The following is a 19,182-nucleotide window of genomic DNA, read 5'->3' on the forward strand; positions in this document are numbered from 1 at the left end:
CTCAGGCCCAACTACATTAGAAGAAACAACAAAATCATTAATATCTGTAGTAGAATTATGTTGATGACTTAAGTATAAGTAGCACTGCTGTCAATAACAAGATTTTTAAAAAGCGGTGCAATTCTTGATAAAGTTTTGAACAAAATGAAGTCGAATCTTCCCTTAATTATCTTGTGGCTGTATTCTTGGAAAATTTATGATACATTAACACTATACCAAATAATATCTTGTTTTAAAATGTGAAATGGCTGGGTTTTAGGTTCAGATATCTAAAATTGTTTTCTAAACACACGAATGTCCAGCAGAACATTCAAGAATCACGTGGGATGTAGAACAATCCTTTGTTAGGCTGAACTGTCCCATGTACTGTGGGATGTAAAACAACTATGGTCCCTGCCCACTGATTGCCAGGAGTGGCCCCAATCACTTCTAAAACCATTAGTCCAAGCCTAACATATGAATTCTACCAACCCCACCCCTGCCAATGACTGGTTCATCAATCCAGGCCTCAGTCAACCTGTGGAGGGTATTGGTTGGTGTGAGAATGGGGTATGTGATATAATGTCAGCCAATGAAACAGCTTAAGTTTGCATCAAAGTCCCCTAAGAGGGAGTCACAGGAAAGATGGTCTCTTCTCTACGTGGTTGTAAATGGATGTGATGTCTAAAAATTCTGTACTCATCACAGAACCAGTCGGAGGAAGCAGTCAACAAAGAGGGCAAGGCAAGAGCACAAGGCAACTGGGCTAAAGATTCTGGATGATGTCACCCTTGGGGTCTACCCTACCTTTTTATGTAAATGGGCTTTATGTGACTGGACTTCCAGTTACATAAACAAATACATTTCCTATGGGGTAAGCTGTTTTGAATTTGGATTTTGGTTCTTGCAGCTGAAAGCACTTTGATACATGCATAAACAATTTCACAAGTCAAAGACTGAGGCCTGGTTTTGAAATAAAAACATCGAAACCAAAACAGCAGCAGTGGCAGGTGAACATTGTTCCTGGGCTTCTATACCAAGCGGTAAACTTATGGCAGGTGCCGCTGATCAGAAGCCTGTATGCTCCACAGGTGTGGGGTCTCCACACTGCCAGCCTGTAGTTAGTTCATCAAGCTACAGACGCGCTGTGGAAGGAGGGCCAAACACAGCTCACACCTGCAGCTTGTTGCGGGGGATGCATAAAAGGCAAAGAGCTATTAAACCTGAAAAGAAAAAATATAGCTACAGGTATTGAAGTAATGTTATTAGTATTTGTGTACAAAGAGCTCTACAGGATGCTCTGTGGACAGATGAGGTTATAAAAATAGACCAAGTCCCTGCTCTCATGAAGCTTACAATTAAACCAGTTAGAAAGAAAATCATGTTTGCAGAGAAACGGATGAAGGAATGCAAAATACAAGTAATAAACCTGGGTGTGGTAAGTGGTGGGGAAGGGAGGGGTTGGGAAGGAGGCAGTCAGGTATGGTTAACTATGGAAGACTTTCTGACAAGCCAGGGTTGGACTTTGAGTATTAAAGTTTCTATCGTTGGGAAGATGTGTAAAAAAGGAAAAAAAGTAAGTATATAGGACCACGAGTGGAAAATTTAGTAATGTCCTGCTGAAATGGTATCAGGCGAGGTTCTGAATAAACATGGTTCCATTTCCAGATTCATGAAAGACAGTGGGACAGGAGGAAAGAGCAAGCATAATTGGGGCTGGAGCCTTAATCTGGAATCCCTCTTCTACCAAGACCTACCTGTTTGACCTTGGACAAGTTACTTAGCCTTCCCTGTGTCCATTTTCTCATCTTATAAACTGGGGACATGTAGTGCTCAAGGGAGCGTAGGGTAAAATGAGGTGAGGCACGCTAAAAACTTGCATAATTGGGAGGGGCTTAATTGTGGTAGTTATTATCATCACCCTTAAATCTACAAGCAATTCACTCAAACTAGTTTGAGTATTTATAAGGCAAACATAAATGAAACTCAATATACCTATCACATTAGGTTTGAAAAAAAGCTGTGTTTTAAAAAGCAGCTAATTGCAATCCGTTACAAAATCCCCAGATTACAAGAAAAACTATAATACACTTAAAAAAAAAAAAAAAAAGACAAATCATGATTAAGGGATATATAAATACATTTATTGGTAGTATTCCTGAATGATGAATGCAGAGAACAGAATACAAAGAAATCAGCACATACAAGGAACCATTAATCTTCAAAAATGCTATATACTTAAATTTTGACCAATTTTGCATATTTGTTTAGATTTACAAACAAATGTAAAGCAAAGTTTTCTTCTGAATATACTTCAAATTTGAATTGTAGTGTTCTCCATTCTAAAGCCAGCTGTTTTTTGCTGTATTTACACCAACTATGATTTACTTTGTATCTAACCTAAAAGCAAGACTCTGCAAGCTGATCCTGAAGCAGCCAGTTACTCAGGAATTTTACAACAGCTATTAGAGAGAGGATAAAGCCACATGAAAGAGCGAGCCTCAATACTAGATATACAGATACAAGAGAAAACACCAAGAAGCAAAAAGAATCACAGAAATACCAATTCTATTCTAAAGCATAATTTCTAATTCTAGCAGCAATTCAATTAGCAATAGCTTAGGTGCCTGTATTCCAAAAAACAAAACCATTAGTTCTTTCACTTCAATTTCCTGACTTTACCCAATGAATAATTATCAAGCCTTCATATTCTTTTTTAATAACTCAAGAACATAATTCATACATTACAGGATCATTAACAAAAGAGGCCTTCAAACATATTGCTGAAAGCTGCAATATAGTTTGAGGGCCAGATTTCAATTTACATAATATTACCATTCATAAAGAGTTTATGACACCCAGTACAATACTGTTCAGCACGTTAACTCAGAAATGCTCCATCCATTCTTGCCATCAGAGAATTACAGATATGGATGGGATTGTTAAAAGTCTAACAGGGCCTCTAAATAGAACTGCACATGAAATAATTATGAACTATGATAAAACTGTGACAACACAGCTAGCTTATAGAACTGAATTTTTCACTATAATAGCACTACAGATTTATGACAGTTAAATATCAGAATTATTTTTCCCTGCTAACTCTTCAATAGAAAAAGGATTTTCTGACTGTAATTCTGATGAATGGTTATCTCTGACGAATAGGGTACCAGGGAAAATCGGAAAGTGAACAAAATGAACTCGTTTATTTTTCACAGATATTAACGAGCAAAGCAGTTTACAAAAAATCAAAAATTAACCTAAAAACAAATAAATATAAGATCAAATCAATCACCTTTGAACAAAATATAGCTCATTTTCAAAAGTTTTGTTTGGTTTGTGACTAGACTTAAAAATACTAAAATAAGCCGAATAGATTCTAACAATACTAATTTGCTGCACAAGATTTGAAAAAAGTACTTCAAGTTTTAAATTATCTCTTGTCCCTAGAGACAGTAAATAAAAAGTGGCTCTTGCAAAAATAAATGAAAACAAAACCACCAACAAAAACTAATCATATAAGACACTGTTTTTCTTTTTGAATACTTCAACTGGTCCTATATTAGGATAAGGTTTTGATAGCAAGGACTTCCTAGCCTCTTCCTTTATCTTCCATTCTCTAGTCATTTGTGTTTTTACCAAACAAGGCTATGTGCAGGTTTTCCTACAAAGTCAGGTTGAGTCAGAGGTAGCGTTAGGATGCAATATACTTGATCATAATATGTAGTTAGTTCAAATGAACACATCGTTATCTAAAAGGATTACAATAATTAAAAATGCAAAAAGAAACATGTACCGCCCTCACTGCTTTGCACTAAGAAAAATTCTGAGAAACTGAGAACAAACATTGGAAGCCAGGAAATAGGCAATTCATTGCCTCATCTTCCATGAGCTCCTTTAATGCACCAGTTCAGGCTGGTTTTCCACAAAGGGCAGCACCCCGCTCACATAATAGGCAATGCCAAGAGACAGCAAAGCAATGACGAAGATCAAAAGCAACACTCTCCAGAAGCCCAGATCCTCCACAAACTCCTGCCACGTGGTTCGGAAGCTGGAAAGGACCCCTTCACCTTGCTGCAGGTTGGGATTGAGGAGTGAATGGCTTTCCATAGCACTGTGGAAGAAGAAAGAGCAAAAAGGGCATTAAAAAACACAGCAATTCCAAAAACATAAAACTATAGGACTATTATTTAGAAAAGACCAAATACACACACACACATACATATATACACTCTTACATGCTTATGTATCTGAACAATATATCGTAAACTGTAAATTGCTAAATGGTAATGAGTATGTTTCTCTTGGTTTAGAATTTAGTAAAGTCAAGTTAAAAATTCTGTTAAAAAGGTCCTGGTTGGGCATGGCGGCTCATGCCGGTAATCCTGGCACTTTTGGAGGCCAAGGAGGGAGGATCACTTGAGCCCAGGAGTTCGGGACCAGCCTGGGTAACATAGCGAGACCCCATCTCTATTTTTTTTAAGGTGTCCTGAGCAGAAGTCTTGAAATAGGTTAAATGAGTTGTTTCCATCAAGATATTAAACCACAATACATTATTGTTATGTTAAATTTAGAAGATTCAAAGGGTAGACTCATAATTTAAGAACGTATTAATATGAATAATCAGACACGCAGGTGATGACACCTGAAGAGGACAGTCATCTACAAGTCAAGCAGGGAGGCCTTAGAAGAAACCAACTTTGTGACACCTTGATCTCAGACTTCTAGGCCCTAGAACTGAGAAAACAAACGTCTGTTTGAGGGGGCAGTGGTGGGAAAGATGAGTAAATCTAAAAAGTCACTTATATAGTGTGTGTGAATCTTAAAGTTAAAAGGGAATTTTTATTAATTTAGTTCAATAATCTGACCAATGAAGGAATTCCTTCTTTAAGTGTAATTCTCTAATAATGGAAGCTTACTCTTCAGCCTGTTGTCCATGTGGACTCATCTAGTTATCAGAATTTTTTTTTTTTTTTTTGGAGACAGAATCTCACTCTGCCGCCCAGGCTGGAATGCAGTGATGTGATCTCGGCTCACTGCAACCTCCACCTCCCCGGCTCAAGCAATCCTCCTGCCTTAGCCCCCCAAGTAGCTGGGACTACAGGTGCACACCACCATGGCTGGCTAATTTTTGTATTTTCAGTAGAGACAGGGTTTCGTCATGTTGCCCAGGTTGGTCTTGAACTCCTGAGCTTAGGTGATCCACCTGCCTTGATCTCCCAAAGTGCTAGGATTACAGGAATGAGCCACCACAGCTGGCCTAGTCATTAGGAATTCTTAATAGTTTCTTCCTACTCGTTTTAGTTCTATCTTGTACAATAAGACAGAATATGTTCATTTCTCTTCTGCATAAAGGCTAGTCTAATTGAAAATAAGGTAGTGCAAATACCATAAAAACACTGATTCTGGTTTTCAGAACTTTATCAATGAGAAATATGACTACCACAAAGAGAAACTGCATCTGACTTTGGTACTTGGAAGCACTAAGGGAAGAGCACCCATGGTTATGTCACAACATACAGGCCCAATAAGAGGGTATCATTTAGATTAAAGCCACAATGACCATGATCATAGGAACCAACTATCTACTGGTTATCAAAGTTCATTACTATCCTTCCTAACTCCCATAAAACAATCTCTTAGAGTCTCATTCACTATGAACTATGGGTAAACATGCAAAACTGGCATTTTTTTAACCTACAACTTTATTTTACTTCTTGATACCATCAAACAAAAGTCTTTCGGCCTTTACCATCATTAGAGGTCTTCTCTGATCATGGGAAACTGACTTCCTAATGGGCCAGTCTACTTAACACCCAAACTTTTTTTTAAATAATTAAAACATGTTTATTCTCTGAATAAGAGATGATGTTTTCAGTGGGAATCTACAGCAATACAGTAATTTCGGACAACTTGAGAGCAAGTTTAAAAATAAGATTAGAATTTTGAGAAGGCCTAAAAGAGTAAAACCACAAATGGATAACAAAGTTCTGGAGAGGCTTAGTTTGGCCTATGTAAAATTTACTGATTATGAGTTGACATGCCCTTATACTCAAACATGTTAGGTATAAAATGAAAATTCAATGAGCATTCTCTCATTGCTCTTTAGAGCTCATGAAGCGCTGCCAATCAGGATCTTCTATAAAGACTTTATCCAATGAAATGCTTTCTACTGTCCAGGGAATATCTGATTCTAACATAATGGGGTGTGTGTGTAATCCTTTTTTAAAAACGTGGTATCTACACTGTATTTGGGGGTTGTGTTTGTGTGTACCTTTTTAAAAAAATGTGACAGCTAAACTGTTTTTGTTATCCCACACCTACAAAGTAAAAAGGAATTAAACTTAAGAGTTTATATGGAGGAGTGGGGAAATATTTTTCATTAACTTGATTTATAGTCCCTTCTAAGGCCTATAGAAGTTGTGCTGTCTCGGGGGACTCTTAAGAGAAATGAAAAATATTATAGTAAACACATTTAAAACCCTGCTTTATCTTCTGCTCTAGAAAAAGCTGTTACACAATTATGCCATAATGCCATGTGCTAGCCAATCTCTTTAAACCTTTTCCTCTACTTTTTATTGAGATATAATTCACATCCCATAATATTTACCTTTTGAAACTGTACAATTCAGTGGCTTTTCATATATTCCCAAAATTATACAACCATCTCTTCTAATTCCAGCACACTTTCAGCACCTCTATCAGAAACTCTGTACTATTAGCAGTCACTCCTCCATTGCCGCTTCTCCCAGCTCCTAGTCTACTTTCTGTCTCTATGGATTTGCTTATTCTGGATATTTCACATAAACAGAATCATATAATATGTGGCCTTTTGTGCCTGGCTTCTCCCATGTAGCATGTTTTCAAAATTTATCCATGCTGTAGCATGTATCAGTACAAAATAATCATATTAACAATATTCCACTGGATGAACAGATGATGTGTATTCCTTCGTCAGCTGATGGATGTTTGGGTGGTGTCCACGTTTTGGCTATTATGAATAATGATGCTATGAACATTCATATATAAGCTTTTGTGTGGACATATGTTTCAGTTTTCTTTGGTATATTCCTAGAAGTGGCACTGCTGGTCAGACGGTAACTCTATGTGTAGCTTTTTGAAGGACTGCCAGACTTTTCCAAAGAAGCTGTTCTACTTTCCATTCCCATCAGCAGTGTATGAGGGTTCCAATTTCTCCACATCCTCCAGAGCACTTGTTATTATCTTTTTAATTGCAGCTATCCTAGTGGGTGTGAAGTGGCATTCCACTGTAGTCCTCATCTGCATTTTCCTAACGACATTACCTTTCAACTTTCTGATTTAAACTTCAACCACTGAATTTCTACCATGAAACTGAGGGGCAGAAGTAAGATAGGAAAACTAGGCAATAAAAGTGTTAATAACTCAATTTTTGAGAAACGAGCTTTACACAGTGTTACAATTAATACAAACTCTCATGCTGCAGTGAAATGGCAGGTATGTGAAGGAAGCAGGAGTACTTCAACTGCTCATCCAATGGAATATTTTTTTGTACTAATCACTTCTTAGTAAGTAATCACAACTGAGGCAAACTAAGGCCAAAAGTATATTTCTGCTAAAGAGGTGCCAAGAAACTGGCTATTAACAAAATAAAGGCCCTAAAAATATTCCAAACAAAAACACATTCTTGGCTGTTTTTCATGGTAAAGAAGCTTAAAGTACTTAATGTTATTTTATAAAAAGATAAAAATAAATTTCAAGTTATTTTGGAGGAACAAATCTGTAACAAATAATAGTTAACTCAATGTTGTTTAAGTGCTTATGCCATTCTGTCAATCCAAAGTACACAGGAGAGAAAAAAAAAGGGCTTGTAAATACATCTCTGACTTCTTGTTTATCTGTCAGCTTTCAGTGATCACTCATGAGGAGTATGCACTGTTCCAGAAGTAAAGCTCCTGGATTTCCTCAGGACTGTACTAAGTGCTTGAAAGTATCTAAACAAAACAGACCTAAGCTTCAGAGCGGAATTAATGGTCCCCAAAGAGCACATCAACTGGCACAGAGAGGAGGAAAGCAAAAACAGGTACAAAGGAATCAAATGAACGGTGAGCTATGAAAAACAGAGAGGATTTCATCCAGAACTCACAGAAACAAGGATCCCAATGGTCTAAGTGGACTATGTGATTCTAAATCCAAGTCCTAGTCCATCAGCTACTAGGTAAACAGCTGATGTGGGCCCTTGTTTATTCTACTTACAACCTACCGAGAATGTTGGGAAGAGACTATGGAAGCTCAGCATCCTTTTTCCTTCACGTGTATAAACTGCATGGTGGTCAATCAGACTATATGCTACTGGAACTAAGTCTGGCCTATTAACTTTACGTATTGAGCCCAGTGATGTCAGGAGAAAAGATGGTTTGCCACCTTTTTGGAGCTTCCTGAACTGTGTTCTCCATTGCTTCTAGATGAGACATGATGAGCTATTCAAGACCCGGTCAGTCACCACATCTTAGCTTCAATTACTTACAGGAGTCCAAATTTCATTAGCTCCAACTCATATGATCATCATTTCACTTTCACATTACTGAACTGTGCATGTGTTAAATACTATCCTGCTTTCCCTCTCCTGTTTTCTTGTTTCTCAGCAGTCCACTTCCCTATCCATGAAACTACCTTTTGGTCTTTTCTAAAATTGCCCAAGTTCTTGGCTTTACTTATACTTCTCTTTTTTTTTGAAATTCCATTCTTTTTGTGACCTGTACTTAAACCAAAGCTCCAGTTTCCTTCCCTTAGATTCAGTTGTTACTATTTCTTCTTTGTACTGTCAATACAGCAGGTGGCTAACAGAACATTATGTGCACATGACATGTAGTACTTTCTGTTAATAGCTTCTCAATTGTAATCTGCAGCCATAAGGTCCTATATAAAGTTCAAGTTGCACTTAAAAGCAAATGAATATTAAAGTTCACAAAGTTACCACAAATCCAGGTACTTAAAGTGACTTTCCCCTTAAAAAATCATATTATCTTGCTGGGCGTGGCTGCATGTGCCTATAGTCCCAGCTAGTCAGGAGGCTGAGGCAGGAGGAATGCCCAGGAGTTCAAGTCCAGCATGAATAATACAGTGAGAGAAAAAAAAAATTTCCAGTACCTTTCACTCTCAGCTGTCTGCATGGTCTCCAGTTTCGAGTGGGTTCCTCTGTTAAATCCTTTTACCTCCTGTTCTTCCAAAGATTCCAGCAATCGGATGACATCTTTATTTACTCCTCTGCGCTTTGCCAGAACTAAAGGGGTAGCACCTTGATGATTGCTAAAAAAAGTTCATAAAAATAAAGAAGCCATCACAGCAGTTACACTACATTGTCAGTTCCATTTTTAGTACCCATTTGTATAGATCTCAGTGAAGAAAGAATGGGCCCAATTAGGACCTACCCTAGGGCCGTGGGGAACCAAAGGAGTATTTGGCTCACTGCAACTTTTCTACCATAAGCCTTGACCAGCAGGCTGCAATCAGACCTTGCCTGATGGGATTTCTGCACAGTTCATCACAGAGGCCATTATCCTCTTACCCAAACACGTCCCCCACCTCCAGCCCCATCCTCACACTGAATGTCTCCTCAACAGCAGATTGTGGTGGACGTTATAGCCGTGTGCCTCCATTTTTTTTCTGAATTGTACTACAGAAAGTGTTTATGAAGAATAAACAAATCACCGGGGGGGGGGGAAGATGGGTCCAATTAACTCAAAAGTAAAACCCAGAGCTGAGCCAAACATCCAGTGGAGCTGAATTTTGAATTAACCCTTGTTTTTCTTTCTTTCTTTTTTTTTTTTAGTTCCAGGGAAAAGGAAAAAGAGAACATATAGTCAAAAAAAAAAAAAGTGGATAAATCTAGTTCTAAACTCATTCTTATTTGATATTTACATTTTATGAGACGAGTACTTTTTTTTAACGTCTAAGAAAAAAATGTCAAATAAGCTGCCATGGTTCACGCAGCTATTTAACGCTAATAATAGGAGAGAACCACATTAAATCCTGCAGTCAATTCCTACCCCATTGTGTCCTGCAGAAACAGAAGCATTTACTGTCTTATTCAGATTTAGGGGCGTTATGGCATCAATGAATTAGGGCAGTGTGTAACTGTAATTTAAAGGTCAAGCTCAGTTTTACAGGTGACTTGACATCGTTCCCACTGAAAAAGCAGAGTATCACTAAAACAAACAAAAAGCCCCATGACTTCCTCAAATTGTTCAGTATAAAAAGGATCTTGGACTCCAGGGAGATTACGAAGCTCACATGGTGCATTACATGACAGAAGGCACACAAGCGTTAAGAGTCAGCGGAACTAGGTTCAAATTCCAGCTCTGTCCCTTATAAACTGTGACCTTTTCAAATCCTCTATAAACTGTGTGAACTTTGTCCAATCCTTTTTTGTCTTAACTATCAAATCTGTACAATGAAGAAAACACCTATCGTGAGAGCTCTTCATTCTGAGGACTAAATGAGCTAACAAGTAAACAGGGTCCAGCTCATAGATTTTCAACAAATGTTCTTTTCTTCTTCTTCCCTTGTTGTAACACTACACAATTAATTAGTAGCAGAAACTACCCACTATTTTCATAGAAAAAAATATGCTGCTTCAGCAAAAACCTAGAGGTCAGCCCCTCATTCCCTTACTTGCCTAACAGGATTACACTGTCTTCAATGCCTTTCTGAACTTATTTCAACTGATTAATGAGAAAACAAAATCCAAAGACCCGAGATAAGACTATCAGCTGAGAGACTAATGGGAAGAAATGACTAGACTTCTAAAACCATAGAGAACTTACCAAATATCAATTTTGAGTCCATTGGAAACCAAAAACTGGATAGTATCCACATGGCCACAGAGGTGAAGAGCCGTGTTTCCTTGATAATCGGTGGCCAGAAGGTCAGCACCGAATTTATGCAGTAGCTGGCAGATGTCTACATTCCCTCGAGCTGCTGCAAGGTGAAGGCCTGTTCTGCCCCTGCTGTCACGAATATTTGGGTCAAAGCCACTTTCCAAAAGCCGCTTGGAATAATTAAAGTCCCCATCAATACAGGCTTGTAGCAAGGGCACGTTAGTCTGAGAAGAATCATTTACAAAAACATACGACATTGTTCTGATGTGGTGGATGGAACACGCCTGTAATGAAACAGGTGAGTGAGATACCATGAAGACAAATGAAATCAAGGCAAAGGAGTCATTTAGAAAAGCACTATTTCTCATCCTTTTTGGCCTCCTGCCTCTAATAAATTACTTTACCAAACAGAAACAACAACAAAGTTATCAATTATATTTTATTTTCCATTAAAACATTTTATTTTCTTCATATCTGCTGGATTAAAATTTTAATTACTGTAAAGCTCTATTTTGCTTTTCATCATGTAAAAAGATTAAGAGATATTTTTAAAGTTAAGCAAGATATAATAGCTTAGATTTAAGTATTACGTTGTCAGAACACATAGATAACATGATGTTTAAACATCAAAGAACTACCCATATATAAATGCTACTGCTGGTAGACATTCATATTTAAACAAACTGATTATCTTTGATATATTTGCCTCTTCTTGTATTTGAGATATTGTACATGGTAACTAAAACTACTTGCATGAAAAGAAGTTATACTCAACAAAGACCTGTAGAATGTTATGTTTATAGCACAATTTTTTTTTTTTTTTTGAGACGGTATCTCACTCTGTTGCCCAGGCTGGAGTGCAGTGGCGTGGTCTCAGTTCACTACAACCTCCACCTCCTGGGTTCAAGCGATTCTCCCACCTCAGCCTCCCAAGTAGCTGGAATTACAGGCGCTTGCCACCATGCCTGGCTAATTTTTTGTATTTTTAGTAGAGATAGGGTTTCACCATGTTGGCCAGGCTGGTCTTGAACTCCTAACCTCATGACCTGCCCGCCTCAGCCTAGAAAAAGTGCTGGGACTACAGGCGTGAGCCACCGTGCCTGGCCTATAGCACAAATTTTAAGAGAAAGGCTAAGGAAAGTAACAAACTGAATTTAAAAATCAGAGCATGAAATCAATTCAGATTATGCTTCTTTTTACAGTATTGATCTTATTCTGCTGTGCTCTGTGGTTATCTCAATATGTGACTGTGCCAAATTCCCACTGTCCAAAGACTGAGAGGTGAGAAAAAAACAAGTAGGGCTGTCTGGGAATACCAAGTCAGGACAAAGCAGCAATCTCAACCAGGTCTGATGTGAATTTCATCTCTAGGACTCATCCAGCTCACCAGTTTGCCCACATCTCTTTCACGGATGTTTCCCGGCCCCACTGGTGCACCTGAACTCAGGCGAGAGTTCAGCACGTGCCTGCTGCAACTGAACTCTCAGGACATTCTGCTCTACCAAAGTGCATACAACTAGGTCTCTCTCTCTTCCCCTAGGTTCATTTAAGAAAGACTTAAAGCCTGTCAAAAGAAACTTCGCTACAAAATTGACAAGAAAACAGAAAGGCAGACACCAATGCTTTTCTAGAGATGGCTTTTTAGTTCTTAGGTTACAAAAGCTTAGTCACAGATGGACTTGGCTTATACAGCTGATCAGGTAAAGTCTCTTTCTGAAACACTGATGGAACTGGATGCTAGACCCATCTATTCTTGTGCCTAACCTCAAGGGGATTCAGGGATGCCTGGTTGCTGAGTTTGGTGAGATCGCTGCCCCTATTCCTTTCAACTTGGCTTCTCAGCAGAGCCATTGTCCCAAAATTGGGGCTGCCTTACACAAGGGCTCTGCTGCTACCATGGGCTCTCTGTGGGAAGAGTGGGCATTAACATATATTGAGACTCGTTCTGAGCCAGGTGCCAACTAGGAGGTTTTAATGAATTTAATTTAATCTTCCTAATAACTCCACAGTAAGGTTTTTTTAATACCTGAATTTCAGTGAGGAGCCACTGAAGGATTTTTTGTTTTAAATTGAGACAGGTTCTCACTCTGCCACCCAGGCTGGAGTGCAGTGGTACAATCATGGCTCACTGCAGCCTCAAACTCCTCGGTTCAAGCAATCCTCCCACATCAGCCTCCTAAATAGCTGGGACTACTATTTCAATGAGTCCAGCCCATTGAAGGATTTTAAGTCAAAGAAATGGCACGGTCTTATTAGTCTTTCAGAAAGATTACTTGGATGGCAATATGGAGGGTTTGGATTGTAGAGAAAAAGACTGGAGGCAGGGAGATCAATCATTAGGTCACTGCAGCCATATAGGCAAGAAATGAAAACCTGACCTAAGGCAGTGGCAGGCAGAAGGGGACACGCTGGAGAGGAATAGAGAAGACAGAATTAGCACAACTTAATGACTCACTGGATATGAAATGAAGAGTGAAAAGGGGCTGTTAAGAATAATTTCAAATAAGAAAAAAATATATGTTTATGATTTTAAAATACAGAGATTAAAATAAACTTCAGATTATGATACATATGATGACTTTTTAAAAAATCTGGCTGGGCACAGTGGCTCACACCTGTAATCCCAGCACTTTGGAAGGCCAAGACAGGAGGATAGCTTGAAGCCCAGGAGTTTGAAACTAGCCTGGGTAACATAGCGAGAGACCCTGTCTCTATAAAATATTTAAAAATTAGCCAGGCATGGTGGCGCACGCCTTTTGTCCCACCTGTTCGGGACGTTGAGGTGAGAGGATCACTTGAGCCTGGGAGATTGAGGTTACGATGAGCTGAGATTGAGCCACGGCACTCCAGCCTGGGCATCAGAGTGAGACCCTATCTCAAAAAACCAAACCAAACCAAACCAAACCAACACACAGAAAAACTCAATGAGAAGAATTTACTCAATAAAATAGTCAGGAATTCTTTTGTGAGGGTAATCTAAATATTTTCCCTTACAGCAAGGTGTCCAACATTTTGGCTTCCCTGGGTCACACTGGAAGAAAAATTGTCTTGGGCTACACATAAAATACATAATGATAGCTGATAAGCTTTAATAAATTGCAAAAAAAAAAATCTCAGGGCCGGGCGCAGTGGCTCAAGCCTGTAATCCCAGCACTCTGGGAGGCCGAGACGGGCGGATCACGAGGTCAGAAGATCAAGACCATCCTGGCTAACACGGTGAAACCCCGTCTCTACTAAAAAATACAAAAAAAAAAAACTAGCCGGGTGAGGTGACGGGCGCCTGTAGTCCCAGCTACTCGGGAGGCTGAGGCAGGAGAATGGCGTAAACCCAGGAGGCGGAGCTTGCAGTGAGCTGAGATCGTGCCACTGCACTCCAGCCTGGGGGACAGAGCGAGACTCCGTCTCAAAAAAAAAAAAAATCTCAGAATGTTTTTTAAAAGTTTATGAATTTGTGTTGGGCTGCATTCAAAGCTGTTCTGGCCTGCAGGTTGGATGAGCTTGCATAGTATTGAATCATAAAAATGGAAAAGCTATCATAAACCTTTTTAATAATGAAATGCCACATATGAAGTACTTTTCAAAAGGTAATGTGTTTTGGTTAAATTTTTAAGAATAATTTTTAAAATCTACTTGGCGTTTTTGATTCAAACACAGTAAGAATTCTTGTGGTTTGCAGACTAGGATTCTTCTGAATGTTGGCTCAGCAAGAAATACAAGTCTCTGTGTCTATTTTTCAGGTGAGAATAAGTGTGTATTTTGTCAGTTTCTCTGTGTCCCTGAGCAACTGCTAAACTTAATCCCACATTTAATAAGCCCAATGATAGATATTTTTCATCTTGATCACAGAACTGAATCTGCCCTAAAGAGGTTCACTGAAGGTTTCACATCTTGTGAGGAAGTCCACAGTAGTAAATACTCACGTAACTCTAAAGATTAGATCTTTCGTTCAGTGGTCACTCAGCAGTTTCTCTGAATTCTCAAGAAGGTTCAACAAAAATATTCTGTAATGTGCTGGCAAGGATCTACAGTAAATAGAAAATTCAGTTATAACAGAAGTGTGGTGAGAAACAGAACTCACTGTTCTATTAAATACAGACAGGTTACTGAGCCTGTAGAAATTCTCTAGAAAATCTGTAGGTGAGGCATCAACTTGTGAAGCCAGAAAAATACATGATGAGTAACAAAGTAGTGAAAAGGAAGCAAAGGCCACAGACTTAATAGAAGCTGCTCTGTGGCCCACAAACAAGAAAGCAAGACAGAAAGATAAAAGAATAAGAACCAAATTATGTGCCATCAGTAAAGAACAAACTGGGCTCCAAAAATTCTCTCAGTCATTACTTGGAATTCAGAATGCATATTTTTCACATTATAAATGGAGGCTACATCCCAGATTAGTTCACAAAAGCATTTTTATAAATAAAATACTACTCATAATGGGAAAAAAAATGAAAGTTAAAAAAGCCAATACTTATATTTAAACCAAACAGGATACATTTAAGAAAAAATATTTCGAATCTACCTTGAATGCTGATACTTAAATCTCTTTAAATCTGTTCCCTTCCCTGTCTTTTCATCGTGAAAGAAAACCTGGCCCAAATCTATCTGTAATCTTCTTTACATAGCCTGACCCTGCTCCCCCTTAACTGTGGTGCTGGCCCGCCCAGGCTACACCCCTCTGCACTGAGAGAGACTTCAAGGGCACCCTGTCTACCCGCTCAACTCTTCTCTGGAGGGACCGTGGAAGCAGGGCCATGGGCAGGCAGTAAGGACCACAAAAATAGCAATATTAGTTCATGAAACAAACATTCACTGTATGCCTGAAACGTGATAGATACCATGCTATCAAGTCCAAATCCCAAATTCCTGGTCAGGGTGAAATACAGGTTAACTTTTTACTGGTCATCCATGCTCATCGTTATCGAATCCCTGTGAACAAATTTATATAGGGAAATAATTAATGGTATTTTATGGAGCTCCATTTACAATATGTAAGTCAGACTGTATCATAAAGGCTATCAGTGCTAAGCTGGAATTGATGACAATGGCTGACAAACTGTACGTCAGGACCAGTCCCACATGAGGGTCAGCAAATTTCACGAAGACATGATAATACACCAAACATCTACGCTCCTCATTTCCTACTTTTTTTTGTGATACTACAGTATCAATGTAGACAAACTTCATATCATGGAGCCACTTAACTTGGTTTCCTTAAACAAATATTATGTATTCACCCAAAGCCTAATATTTTTCCTCTCTTGTTCTGATAGCTAGAGCTGGGTCTTTAACAACTAGAGCCTGTCTTTAATGTATGATTTGGTTTCAATTTTCAATGTTAATTAAAATGGTGCAAGTGGGTTATTCTGGATGTGGCAGAGCTCACATTATGGAAAAAGAATAACTTTTGTTTTTTATCTAGAGATAGAATTATAGTTCATATGGCCATGCCCGCCAATAATCCTAATGTTCTCTTAAATCCACAAGAAAGACAATGCTTCTGTAATTTTCTTTTTCTTTTTCTTTTTCTTTTTTTTTTTTTTTTGAGACAGAGTCTCGCTCTGTCGCTCATGCTAGAGTGCAGTGGTGCAATCTTAACTCACCTGCAGAGGTCTCCTGCATTCAAGTGATTATCCTGCCTCAGCCTCCCCAGTAGCTGGGACTACAGGCATGTGCCGTCATGCCTGGGTAATTTTTGTATTTTTAGTAGAGATGAGGTTTTGCCATGTTGGCTAGGCGGGTCTTGAACTCCTGACCTCAGGATCCACCCATCTTGGCCTCCCAAAATGCTGGGATTACAGGTGTGAGCCACCGTACCCAGTCTGCCATTTTCTAAGGGTATTACAATGCCCCATAAGAAAATACACTTGAACAAATGACAGATTTGTGTGATTTCATATTAATATTACACAAATTCATTAGACTAAATTACTAGAAACCTGCCAAGAAAACTTCCAAGACCTCAATTAGACCTTACTCACTAGACTCTATTAATAGCTGACCTAAGAAGTCATAAAGTGAATACAAATCAGAGCACATATTTAACGACTGTCAAATGAGTGGAGTAAAGACTTTTTTAAATTAAACTTTTTGAGATAATTATAAATTCATATGCAATTGTAAGAACTAACACAGTGATCCTGTGCACCCTTTACCCAGTTTCCCCAATGGTAACATCTTCCAAAACTATAGTACAACATCACGACCAGGATACTGACATTGATATAGTCAAGATACAGAACACTTCCATCTCCACAAACCATCTCTCATATGTTGCCCTTTTATAGCTATTCCTGCTTCCCTCCCATTCCAGTCTCTCCTTAACACCTAGAAACGACTACTTAGTCTTCCATTTCTTTAATTCTGTCATTTCAAGAATGTGTAAATGGAGCCATACAGCACATACAGGAACCTTTTGGGATTGGCCTTTTTCACTCAGCCTAACTCTCTGGAGATTCATCCAGGGTAGCTATGTGTATCCATAGTTTGTCCATTTTTTATTGCTGAACAGTATTCCGTGGCATGGGTGTACCACAATGTAACAGTTCATCTACTGAAGGACATCTGGTGTCTCCAGTTTTTGGCCATTGTTAAAATTTCTACAAACATTTTTTTGTATGTGGCTGTAAATCTTCATTTCTCTAGGATAAATGGTCAGGAGAACAACTGGTGAGTTGTATGAAGGCCTAAAGATTGTGACTAAAAGACTGTTGAGCATGATGGTGTCTATTTTCCCCATTCAAGAAGAACGTAAGGTCATCTTTGGAGTCATGTGTCTCAGTGTCAGGTTATTTATGGAAGAACCTGTAGGACCAAGCATTTGCAAGGTCACAGGTGGATATACTGGCATTTACCAAAGGGAGTGTTTAATAAAAACCATTCTACAAACAGAATTAGAGGCACTAATTAAAGTGTCAATAATGAACCAGTAATCTTTCAAGATTCACTGAGGACTGAGTCTGTGCCCCTGTGAATGGATGTGAAACCTAAGTAAACACAATGAAGCCTGCTTGTAGAGGTGGGAAAAGTAGGGGGGAGAGATATGTGATAGTCTGACTCTCCTGAAAGGCACTACTCTTACGAGTGTACATAGAGAGACAATTTTCTTGTCAGATGCTGTTAAAAGAACTTGATTACTCCACCCGGAACATATATGGAGCTGGACTACCTGGGTTTGAACCCCAGCTCAGCTACTTACTAGCTGTATGACTTAGCACTCAAAAATAAGTTATTATCCTTTTCAGGCTAGCACAGCTCTGGGGAGACCGTCCTCAGCTGTACAGAAGAAAGTTTGCGTACAGCACTGAGCCCCTGGTAATAAAGCAGCTTCTGATAATGGGGTGACATCTAGTGGGGAGTGAAGACCTTCAGGAAAGAAAAATAAAATAACTGGTTCCTGGCAGAGGAAAAACCACGTAGTCTAGTGCAAGAACAGCCAATATGGGAATAACCACGCCCCAGAAAGGACACTGGTTGCTGACCAGCGCCCTGGTTCCCAAGGAACAGTGTCCATGAGGAACAGTGTCCAACGACTGGTTCAGAGGCAGACTAGCTGGCATTGTTAAAAGCAGAACTTTGGGGGTCAGGTTTTAGAGGGCTGGTGCAGCCTGACACTTAAAACTCCTCACTCTGTGTTCTGTGGCACAGCCTGAGAGACTCGATGAAGATAGAGTCATTTATCCTTTCTTCACATGGCGCAGTCACTTAGATCTCGGCAACAAGAGCTTCTTATGTCAACCAGCGCGCTTGTCCCAACCCAAACAACAATAAAAAGATTTTGATGGAGCTTGTGATTCACTGACTTGAGGAAAAATCATGCCTAATTTTCTTTTATATCTCAAATTCTGGATCCACAATCTTAGGTCAATCTGTAAAACTTTAAGATATAATAGTATCCTTAATGGTTTACAACTAATGGAGAAAATATGTTCGGTTAATGCATACTTATGATAACTAAAAACTGTTCTATATCCAATATCAACAAGAATACATAATAGATTGATTTTTCATTTTGAAAGGCCATTTGGAAAGGCAGGACTAAGTACCACATTCTTGCTTCAAATGGACTGACTACATTATGCCTACACAAGCAATTTTGGTAAGAGATCAAAGCACCAGACATTTCAGCAAAACACAAGGAAAAAACGACACAGCTGGAAAGATATTCTATCAGATCTTATTGCCTTTGCCATTTTCTAATGTCAAAGAAAAGTACTAAAACTGAAAAAATGAATGATCCACAGTAAATGAAACCCCAAATCTAGATTCTATCACTTGGTTATTCTTATCCTTTTAGGAGGATGCAGTTGTTTCAAAATACAATCTCAGAGAACTATAAAACAAAAAT

The 19,182-nt window shown here is 38.8% G+C and overlaps 1 protein-coding gene across 12 annotated transcripts in view; it reads right to left on the reverse strand.

The window, feature by feature from the left end:
* Positions 1 to 2,101: 2,101 nt before the first annotated feature.
* ANKRD46 (ankyrin repeat domain 46) overlaps positions 2,102 to 19,182 on the reverse strand; it is a 42,614-nt gene continuing 25,533 nt past the window's right edge. For 3 of the 12 annotated variants that reach the window (XM_015145741.3, XM_028852243.2, XM_077942583.1), the window contains exons 2-5: positions 14,764 to 14,860; positions 10,785 to 11,122; positions 9,109 to 9,267; positions 2,102 to 4,093 (exon numbers count right to left, since the gene is read on the reverse strand). In XM_015145741.3, coding sequence (XP_015001227.1) covers positions 3,877 to 4,093; positions 9,109 to 9,267; positions 10,785 to 11,095 — 687 coding nt within the window. In that variant the 5' untranslated portion in view covers positions 11,096 to 11,122; positions 14,764 to 14,860 and the 3' untranslated portion in view covers positions 2,102 to 3,876. 12 annotated transcript variants of the gene reach the window in all.

Source organism: Macaca mulatta, chromosome 8, assembly GCF_049350105.2.
Source record: "Macaca mulatta isolate MMU2019108-1 chromosome 8, T2T-MMU8v2.0, whole genome shotgun sequence".
Classification (NCBI taxonomy): domain Eukaryota; kingdom Metazoa; phylum Chordata; class Mammalia; order Primates; family Cercopithecidae; genus Macaca; species Macaca mulatta.